Raw genomic sequence first — 11,033 nt, 5'->3', positions numbered from 1 at the left:
TGACCCTCCTGACAAACCCGCCCCCCCCCCGGAGATATTGTCACCCCCCTGCCCCCCACTCCAGAGATAGGGAAACAAGGATACCCTAGAGGGTCTATGCCAGGACTGACCCCCAAAGGACAGGGCAGGGGAGCTGATATGTAGCTTCTTCTAGACACATCTTGTAGACACACAGCAGAGAGCCCTGTTGACATTGAGAGCTTGCTTCTGAGTACCCTGCTGTTTACTCTTCTACCTACAGTGCTGGGATTGGCCGGACAGGAACGTTCATTGTGATTGATATCCTTATTGACATCATTCGAGAGAAAGGTAGGTCATCTGGAGGACAAGAAGCCACAATTCCTGTTCAAGTTTGTGACGGAGAGAGAATTTGCAGGAGAAAGAAACAGCTCACTTCAATGAGTTTTGCTATCAAACAGTTCTATCACATCTCTTCTGTCACCTGTGTTACATGGTCCCTCCTACCACTCATCCCTGCCCCGGTGTGGGGTGGCATTCTTGGGGAGCGAGGGGCTTCTGACCCCAGCACTTTGTCCTAGCATTTCCTGGCATTGTTGTGAGTGTTGACTCGGGAATCCTGCCCTGCAGCCTGCATGGCTAATGGTATAGGAAGGACTAGCTCTCTGTTCTTTCTTGCTATAGAAGGCAGTGCTCCTGCAGCTTTAGGGTCTGTGCTTTGCAGGTGTGGACTGCGACATCGACGTTCCAAAAACCATTCAGATGGTGCGGTCCCAGAGGTCAGGGATGGTCCAGACAGAAGCACAGTACCGGTTCATATACATGGCCGTCCAGCATTACATAGAGACGCTGCAGCGCAGGATTGAGGAGGAGCAGGTATGGAATGAGGGTCTGACACATGGCTTAGCTCCTGCCCAGACTTCCTGGACTTGCTCTCTTGCACCAGAGCACAGGGTCTCTTCATCTGGAAAATGTTAACAGTTGGTCTTTCTGGAAGCCGTGGTCAGCATGCACTGCCTCCCAGTTGAGGAAGTGTGGTGCCATCATCATGAGCGTCAGGCAAGGCTCTGCCATACCAAAAGGAAGTGACTTTCACGTGCTAGGCTTAGAACTCAGGGCCTGTAGTTTCCAGCCATTTCAGCTTTGCTCTAGGCTGATCTATCCTGATTCTGTCTTGTAAAATGAATGTCTTATTTTTAATAGATTGTGGCAGTTTGAGCCACTAATTTGGCTGCATTGAAACAGTGAATTTCAATTTTAATAAGCTATGCATAATGAAGAGTGTGCAGTTGGAGCCTTTCCATGTGAGACTATTCATAACAGACACAAAGCTGAGTTAATTAGGATGCACCAAGCTGAGCGAGATGAGGAGAGCCGTTCTTCTGGGGAGCTTGTCTTACTCCCCTCCCAAGCCCTGTTGTGCTACAGCAGATGGGTGGTGTCTAAACACCAACCACAATTGTCCTTTTTATTGCTATTGCTTTCCAAAAAGCCCAGGAGAGGGGAGGTGGTGCGTGTCACAGTATGGCAGGCTGTCTCCTAATGGGTAGCTTAAAAAAAAAAAAAAAAAAAAGTGACCATTTTGCTGTGTAGTCCTGTCTGACCTGAAACTCAATTTGTAGATCAGGCTCACCTTGAACTCACAGCTCTGCCTCCCAAATGTTGTGATTATAGGTGTGCACCACCATACTGGCCTGGAAGAATAGAGAGAACCACACCATCTTCCTTGAGAGCAGAGGGAAGGGTCCCTTCCTTTGTTTAGGTCCTCGCTTAGACACTGTGTCAGGTGGCAGAAACATGTTGAGAAACTGAGTGTGCACAGCTATTTGAGGTCACATGATTGATTAACAAGCCACCCACCCCCAACTTTAGTTTTTAAAATATAAATTCAACATAAGCAATTTTTTTGTGGTGTTAAAGAGCAAACCCAGGGTGTCATGCACACTAGACCAGCACCCAGCCACTGAGCTGCACCTCAGAACCTCATGCATGCTAAGTTAGCACTGCACCACTGGCCTGCACCACCACACCTCTGAATGTGGATGGCTACTCTGAAGTTCTTTTATACATATCTTCCAGTTGACAATTGGGACCATTCATAGTTTAAAAGAGATGTTCAGAGAATAAATTTAAAGAGGCAGTACCATGGTTGCTAAGCCTGGTCAGGAACGATTCAGGAGCTCCTGTCCCCTGTTTCACTTGGGCTTGTATCGGAGTTGGAATTGAAGGACTTGTGGCTGCTCCCCACAACTGTTACCTGGTGCCTTCATACTACTGTGCAGTCTTCCTGGCACTAAGGCTTCTAAGACTGAGGCTGAAAGTTGCATTTAAGAAATAATTTGGGGGGAAAAATCTTATTTAGTAACTTGATTGATTTGGGGGAAGGAGTGTTTACTGATGGGGACACAAAGCATGTATTTTAATTACATGTTAGCAAATGAGTGTGCCTGCTGATCTCACCTGAAGAGTGCAAGCTTGCACTCATTCATTCATTCATTCATTAATACAGTCATTCATTCAGCTAATCCACTTTTGATACTAGTATGTGTTAGCACTTTGTAATTGTATTAGCTCTGATTTTGGAATATGGAACTTTGGTGTTTAAAAAATATATAGGAGGGGTAGGGTGTGGTGGAACATGCCTTTAAGCCCAGCATCCAGAGATAGGACTAATCTCTATGAGTTCAAGGTCAGCCTTATTTATATGGTGTGTTCTTGGACAGCCAGAGCTACATAGCGAGGCCTTGTCTCAAAAACTAACATACGCTTCTGTGTGTATGTGGTGTGGGCTGGGGGTATAGCTTAGTTGGTACTGTGCTTGCTTAGCACACACAGAGATATGGGTTTGCTCCATGTGGTGGCATGTGACAGGAATCTCAACACTTGAGAGATCAAGACAGGAGATCAGAAATTTAAGGTTATCTTTAGCGGGCTGCGCATTGAGTTCCAGGTTAGTGAGAGCCATTTAAGATGATATTGCAAAGACAACACAACAATGAAAAGGAAAACTACCATTGCACCCAAAAACAGTCAAATGCATATAAAAGAGTCAACTATCCCTCTACCTGCTTATTTTTAAATTTAATTTTAAATGTGTATGAGCCTGTGTCTGTGTGTGGAAGGAAGAGGGATTAGATCCCTTGGGCCAGGATGTATGCTGCCCAAGGTTGCTGATGGGAATTGAGCTTTGATCTTCAGAAACACTTCTGCGCCCATAACCACTGCACTGTGGCTCCAGCCCAAGCCCAGCAGATTCTCAAATTAAGCAGCAGGACAGAATTCATTTAGGATAATGAATTCTTTCAAAATGTAGTAATCTTCCAACTTGGGATGAGTTAAGCCCTTTGGGAATAAAAGAATTTGCTAAAGAAGGTTAAGTGAAAACAAGAAAGTAGCAGTTGGATGGAGAACCATGGGAAAGGAAGGGGAGAGAGACAGAGAAACAAAGACAGACAAAACACACACACTTGCCAGCAAGAAAGAGATACACAGAGGGGTGGGCGGAGGACGGGACAGAGCAGTGTAGGGACAGTCCCGAGTGACTTATTTATTAAGGCTACCTCTTGTGCTGCAGGGTATTTTGGTTTGTTCTTTCCAGATAGAGTTTCTTTGTCTGTATATCCCTTGCTATCCTGCAACTCACTCTGTAGACCAGGTTGTCCTCAAACTCACAGAGATGTAGCTACCCCAAGAGCACTGGGATCAAAGGTGTGCACCACCAGTGCCCAACTGTGCCCAGCTGTGCCACTGCAGTTTTGTTGAGAGGCTGGTTTTGTTTTTGTTTTTTAAATTTTACATTTATATTAGTAAGTACTTTATTTGCAAAAGCAGTGTGTGGTATTTCTTTTATTCAACTTCTGGACACAAGATTTGTTCTCTCTTTAAAGTTTAAAATATACATAATATTTAAAAAGGGAATGTTTATAAGTTACATGAATTTGTACCTCTTTGCTTCTAAGTGGGATATATTTTTTAAAAAAGGATGTTCTGTTACACAGTCATGATTCAGTTACCAAGTTGAGGAAGCAAACTCAAAGCTCTGTGTAATCTGCAGGGCAGGGCTGGCATAGCCCAGTGTGTGAGCACTTACTGCACACAAGCCTGCCCAGCATGTCTGAGCACTTGGGAGCTGAGGCAGAAAGGCTGGGAATTCCAACCTAGCCTGGGCTATGTTAGACCTTCTCTTGATAAAACCACAACCAAACAAGGAATCAAACATATGTCTTGGGGGGCTGGTGAGATGGCTCAGTGGGTAAGAGCACTGATTGCTCTTCCGAAGGTCATTGAGTTCAAATCCCAGCAACCACATGGTGGCTCACAACCACCTGTAATGAGATCTGATGCCCTCTTCTGGTGTGTCTGAAGACAGCTACAGTGTACTTATAATAAATACATAATAATAAATAAATCTTTAAAAAAAACCACAAAAACAAACAAACAAAAAAAAAAAACCCAAAAACCCATATGTCTTGGAAAGATAGCTCAGAGGTTAAGGATACACACTGCTTTTATAGAGGACCAGAGGTCAGTTCCCAGCACTCTTGGCAGATGGCACAAAACTGCAGGTAACTCCACCTCCAAGGGATCCAGGGCGTGCCGCGCGCGCGCGCACACACACACACACACACACACACACACACACACACACACACACTCCTCATGCTGACTTCCTCATGTGCACACACACACACAGACATTCACACAACTCAAAAAGCTAAAGTAAGCCACACACCACCTTCAGAGTTTTCCAGTTTGTCTTGCTGGTGGTCAGGGTCACATGGTGTGTACAGCATTCATGTTTCTTTCCTGTCTTTCATCTTGCTCCATAGTTGGGACTGTAGCTGCCCAGCAGCCACGTAAACCGGGTTCCTGAAAGAAAAGCTTGGGGTCTTGGAGTGAGGGGTTGGGCAGCGACAAAGTTTCTGATCAAGGACTGATGTTTACTTAGGAGATTGAGCATATACAGGAAAAGAAACCCATCCCCCTCAAAGCCAGGATCTTGTCGACCCATTAGCATCTTGTTGCTAGTCAGAAACTTGCCAGGCAGGTAGCTCCTTGTAGAAAACTTCAGAAGGGGCAGGACAATAGAGTTCTCTTAGCTCAGAAAACTCCACTCTAGGTGGGTCAGCTCTGTCTGCAGAGCAGGGACTGGGGGAAGGGTACAAGGGACAGCTCCATACTTGGGACATGCCATGTTGCACCCTGTAGCTGAGACTCAGGCTATGTTGTGCTGGGCCCGTGTGCACCACTTTAGTACTTCATTGCTAAGTTGATTCAGGACAGTCAGGTCAGCTCTGCTTTGAGGAGATGATGTTTCTTCCTGGGAAGTTAGAGAATCAAGGCCAGCTGGGCACCGTGACACATGCTTTTAATTCCTATACTGCAGAGACACAGAGGCAGGGGGATTTCTGTGAGTTCTAGGCCAGTCGGGGCTACATAGTGAGACCCTGCTTCAAAACAAATAACTGTGTCTATGCATTGAGAGTGTACAATGTATTCTGTGTGTAGAAATGCTGTGGGATGATGGACAGGGTTAGTGGGTAGTGTGCCCAGCAGCCTGCAGCCCACTTCTTTCTGTGTGTGCTGAGATGTTGGAGTCTACTCTCAGCAGAGTTCAAGTTTGCTCTACCTTGTCCAGTCCAGAGCCCCGTGGAAGATGTTATGTCTGAAGATATGTGCTGTGATCTGTGTCTCCCTCCTGCCACTAGTCCCTGACGGCCCCTGCCCTAATCACAGTTTCTAGAAGTCGACTTCAGGATCCTTGAAGTGCTTGGCTTTCTGTATGTGATGTTTCTCACTCAGCTGGATGGTCTCCAGCTTCACCTGTGCCATTGCAGATGGGTTGTTGTCTCCTTTTTAAGTTGAATGATGATCCACTGTGTGTGTGCTTTTCCCCTCCCTCCTTCCCTCCTTCTACCCCTCCCTCCCTCCTTCTACCCCTCCCTCCCTCCTTCCCTCCATCTCTCCATCCCTCCATCTCTCCCTCCATCTCTCCTTCCTTTCCTTCTTCCCTCCTTCCACATCTCTGTGGGTTGGGAAATGGGAAAAAGACCAGAAGCAGAGTCCTTTGCTTTCCATTGCTGTCCAAGCCCTGCACCTCAGGACCTGCAATTACTTGGTGGGTAATGTGTCAAAGGTTCTAGTAGCTCCCCAGATGCACCCACGGGTGCTCAAACCCTGAGCCCGTGGAAACCTTTCCCATTTGGGCTGGTACAGGACCCTGTGAAATGAGACAAGATCTCTTTCTTTTAAAATACTGATTTTATTTATAATTATGTGTATATGTGTGGGTATGTGCATACAAACGTAGGTGCTTGTGAAGGTCAGAGGTGACAGATCTCTAACTGGAGTTAGAGGCAGGTGTGATCTATCCTATGTGGGTGCTAGGACTTGAACTCTGGTCCTCTGCAAGAGCAGCATGAGCTCTTAACTGCTGTTTTCTCTCTAGCCCAGGGATGAGGTTAGATTCCTGTTCCTCATGCCCCCTTCTCTCATGTGCTGTGATTCATGGTGTGCACACTCCCTCTCCTTACTGTTCAGTCTCCCAGAATGGGAGGTGTGCAGAGTGAAGAGAGTGGCCACTGAGGAGCCACACTTTGATTGGATTTGTTGCCTTTACTCTGGGAGCACATCTGTGGATGGTGTTGAGTGGTCATTGACTCCTTACATAGTGTACCCGTCCCTAAGCATCCGAGGGGACTTAGTCCTTAGACATGAAGCCTGTAGATTCTCATGTCCCTTGTTTAAAGGGCTTGGCTTTGTAGAGAGTACTCACTCCTCCTGTGGTCTTCATGGATAGCCCAGGAAAGGCCTTGAACATAGGGAATGTCTGCACATGCTCAGTACAAATGCATTGTTTTGGATATTCACCACATGGAGAGCTGACTCTACAGGGTTGCCTTCTTCATATGTATGTGGCATGTGTGAGCCTTTACACATCTCTCACACATGCATATACATGGTAAGATGAGATTACATTCCTGTTGGTTTGCTCTGTTGGTTTCCTTGTCCCACATTAGGGTGCTGTGGTCTTTTCTGATAGGAGGTAGGTTGTAGGGTTGGGAAGTATCTCAGTGGCTGAACACATGCCCAACATTGTACAAGAGCTCTGGGTTCCATCACCAATACTGCTAAATAACTAATGTGCATTATTGTGCCTTCATTCCTGCACACTGTGATTAGAGCTCTGTGTAGAAGCTGCATCAGTCAGTAGTTCCTGCATCCCTACAGCTCTGGGGCTCTGAGGGATGTGGCTGCAGCACACTTCTGCTGGTGCTAGGCCATGAGCTCCTGACTGTTTGGTTAAGTTCTTAAGAGTCTGGCCTGTGGGCTGGAGAGATGGCTCAGTGGTTAAGAGCACTGACTGCTCTTCCAGAGGTCCTGAGTTCAATTCCCAGCAACCACATGGTGGCTTACAACCATCTGTAATGGGATCTGATGCCCTCTTCTGGTGTGTCTGAAGACAGCAACAGTGTACTCATATACATAAATAAATAAAAGAGTCTGGCCTGCTTATCTGCCTTTTTTTTCCTTTGATAAAATAACTTTTTGTTTCGTATTCTTCTAAAAATCAAATCCACAGTCCTCCTTACCTGTATTTCTTTCCCCTAACTTTCAGAAAAGCAAAAGGAAAGGACATGAATATACCAATATTAAGTATTCCCTGGTGGACCAGACGAGTGGCGATCAGAGTCCCTTGCCACCTTGCACCCCAACGCCACCCTGTGCAGAGTAAGTAGTGATGCAACAGTATAGCTCTGGTAAAAGCTTAACAGCATTTGCTTGCAGTGTTCCCTTCAGGCTTGCTTGCTGCCCACTGATAGAGCATGGGGCATTTGGGGCGCAGGGGCTCTCTAGGGAGTATATACCATAGATGGCTCATGGTTGCAAGGCGCCCAACCAGTAGGCATGTACTGGGCTCTCCAGGAGCCGGTAGGGCCCTGAGCATGGTAGGTAGGGTTCTCTGGGGGGAAAGCTAGTTTTCCCTTTGCTTAAGGACTCTTAGGAATACATACATACATACATACATACATAAATTCTCTATTCATGTGTGGACATCACTATGATCTGCCAGTCTTCCTGCCAGTCGGGTTTTTTAAACCAAGGGTCAGAAAGCCAGAGCCCACAGGCCTAGCTTTGCTTTTTTAAAGGAGTTCTTATTTAAAACAAAGAAACAAAACCCACAACCCAACAAGCCAACAATTGCACAGGGGCAGCTATCCCTGTAGGAAATGACGAGCAATTATGAATGGGCAAAAGAAGCTGCAGGTGGCTTAGGGACATGCAGGTGGCTTAGGGACATGCAGGAGAGGCTCATTTTCCTTGGTGGCCAGCAGACACGAAAGGAAAGCTCAAAGTTCTTTCCACACACCAGGCAATGCCAGAAGGGTGTGTCCAATGGTGGTGAAGAGAGTTTTTAAGGAGTGGCTGTTAAATAGTGGTGGTTCAAGCACATTGGTTCAGCTCCACAGCTTGCCCCCAAACTGCAGCCAGAGTCTTAAAAGCACACTAACTTCTGAACTTGCAATTTGGAGAATGCCTCTTATGGAAGCGCTCAGATCTCGGGGAAGATTTTGTTCCAGAGGCATTCAGCATGAAGCCATCTTAATGGTTTGTAAATCTGTGACAGGAAACTGTGACATTTCCGGCATGTAAGTTGAACTAGAGACTCACTTAGAAGCAGAAAGGGCCCAGGCCCTGTTAGTCAGACTCCAAACAGGACTGAACTTAGGACGAAAGAAGGCAAGTAGTCCCTGGTGCTCACTGTTGTCCCTGACCAGAAACCCTGTGAGGATTCACTAGTGCAGCGGCTCGGAGGGCTCAGGTGGTAGAGTACGTAACCAGCAGTGTGGCTGCGCCTGTCTACACATCCTTCTCTGTGTCTGTTAGACAGTCTGCTTACAATTTGTGAAGTCAAAGTGTCTTTAGGCCAGTGAAACACCCCAGTGCGCTGAGCTGGCGCTCTGTAGCCTGCCACTGAAGACTCCCGGGAGAAGCAGGACTCCAGCAGAAACTACATTCACATTCCAGGAGACCCAGGTCCCTGCATCTTAACTGGCAGTGTCCAGGGCTGTTTGGCCAGGTTAGGACTGAAATCTGCTGGGACCTCTTCCTCACTCTGTTCCTCCTGTCACCCCAATGCTTGATGTCCGCAAGGGCCCAGGCTTACAAGTCTCACACCATAGCCCCTCTACCCCTTAGGCACCTGGGAAAGGAAAACCCCAACTTATAGCACACAGAGGGGCCATCCGGCCAGTAGAGTCATCACACATTGGTTCTTTTCAGAAGGGCTTTGCTAGCTCCTGGTTTAAAGTAAAACACACAGTAAAACACATTGTTAGCCAGTCACATGGCTAGCAGTTGTGCTGTCTGTAGCCCAAGGTTGCTCCCCGCCATAACATTTACCTTTCCTTTTCCCTGGAATCCCACTTGTTTGCTTCTGCTGTGGGCTTTTAAAGCCCTGCTGACTTTAATATTGGCTTTACTACACAGCTCTGAGAGCAGATAGAGGCCTGTGTTTACATTCTCTTTCTGTTAAACACAGAAATGAAATCATGTGGCAGGGGTGTTCTCTCCTGAGTCACCTTCCTCCCTCCTGTTCTCCTTTGCCCCAGCAGACTGATTGGAGAAGCTGGTGTCTTAAATTGCTAGCTGCAGTAACTTTCTGAAGAGCCAGCACCCTTTCTACGAAGCTCACCCATGACTGACAGGCAACTCTGCCACACCCTTCATGTTGTCCCCTATAGGATGTATACCTCTGATCCTGGCCTGGGGCTGCTCAGAGCTCCTGTCCCCCTGTCCCACACAGCTGGCTGATACCATTCTTTTCAGAAGGAGGCTAGGCCCTCGGATGCTTTAGTTCTTCAACCAAGGCTCTAAGGGTGACCAGAGCCCTCACTTGTGATGCCTCTGTGGAAGTGGCTACTGTTCCTGTCTGTGCACATGACCCAACTCCTTCACTGCCCTCCAAGCTGCCTTCCCTCCATTCACACTCCAGAAGGCCTAGGACTTGAGGCCCTTACTGCTTTTCCCACTTCATAATGATGTGTCTGATGTCTGTTTTGAGAGTCAGCTCCTGAGGGGGAAGAGGGTTGGTCTTAGCATAGCTGGATATGGCAGTTCAGGTAAGTGTCTTCCTTCTCTGTCTGCAGAATGAGGGAGGACAGCGCTCGAGTCTATGAGAACGTGGGCCTCATGCAGCAGCAGAGGAGTTTCAGATGAGCCCACGGGTGGCAGCACACAGGTATTTGAATACCACAGCTTTCTCTGGGGCTGATTCACAGCAGTCTAGACAGACAGGTGATTTGTACATCCCAGAGCAAGATGTACTGTAACTGAGCTGTGCAAACCAGCCTCCTTTTCTTTGCCTTGCCCCTCTCCAGCCTGGGTTTGCTGTACAGTTCATTGAGTACTAAGTCAGATCAATTAACTTTATGGAGATGGGGATGGGGATTGGGCTGGCCCAGCAGTTGACAGGGATGCAGTGGACTTCGGTTGGTACATGTCTTGGCATCAACAGCAGGGATGCCTCTGAGGGCGTGGAGTCCCAGGCTCCCCTGAGTTTTGATTGAGTCATTTTCTGTGAGGTGCCTCCCTGCCTTTTGTGGTAAGTTAGAAACACATAGTATGGTATCACATGTTGAAATTTCTGTCAGTGAGTCTGTAGCTCAACAGAATGTTCAGCATATGTGTGTGTGACATGCCAGTTTCAGTGCTCAGGTCCCCCCAGAGAAGGTGTAGAGCTTCCTATGCTTTTAGATGTGTGCTCCCTAAAAGTGGTAACTTATTTCTTTCTCAGATGCGAACTTTCACCCCTCCCCTAAGATGTCAAGAGTAGAGGAAAGTTTCCAGGACCCATGTGTTCAGAAGCTCCCGGGGCTGCCTGCCTGCCTTTTGAGAGGTGAAGTTTGGAACCGTCTGAACAGCACGTGCCCAGTTGGCACCTCCTTTCCTCAGCTAAGGAGAAACCGCTCTGCGTTCTCAACAATGCTATTTTCATAGAATTGGTTTTGAATTGTGGAAGCAGCTAAATTGTGCTCTGTATTTTCTACATTATGGGACTCAAATTCTAGTTA

General features: G+C 47.1%; 1 protein-coding gene across 2 annotated transcripts in view; it reads left to right on the top strand.

Annotated features, from left to right (window-relative positions):
* The window catches only part of Ptpn11 (protein tyrosine phosphatase non-receptor type 11), a 58,178-nt gene extending 47,145 nt beyond the window's left edge, over positions 1-11,033 (top strand). The window contains exons 12-16 of one of the 2 annotated variants that reach the window (XM_031337706.1): positions 242-309; positions 683-834; positions 7,577-7,689; positions 10,110-10,201; positions 10,757-11,033. In XM_031337706.1, coding sequence (XP_031193566.1) covers positions 242-309; positions 683-834; positions 7,577-7,689; positions 10,110-10,179 — 403 coding nt within the window. In that variant the 3' untranslated portion in view covers positions 10,180-10,201; positions 10,757-11,033. The remainder of the gene's footprint in view (positions 1-241; positions 310-682; positions 835-7,576; positions 7,690-10,109; positions 10,202-10,756) is intronic. The other variant, XM_031337705.1, reaches the window with a different exon arrangement.

Source organism: Mastomys coucha, unplaced genomic scaffold, assembly GCF_008632895.1.
Source record: "Mastomys coucha isolate ucsf_1 unplaced genomic scaffold, UCSF_Mcou_1 pScaffold22, whole genome shotgun sequence".
Taxonomy (NCBI): Eukaryota; Metazoa; Chordata; class Mammalia; order Rodentia; family Muridae; genus Mastomys; species Mastomys coucha.
This window is presented reverse-complemented; position numbering and strand designations above follow the sequence as displayed.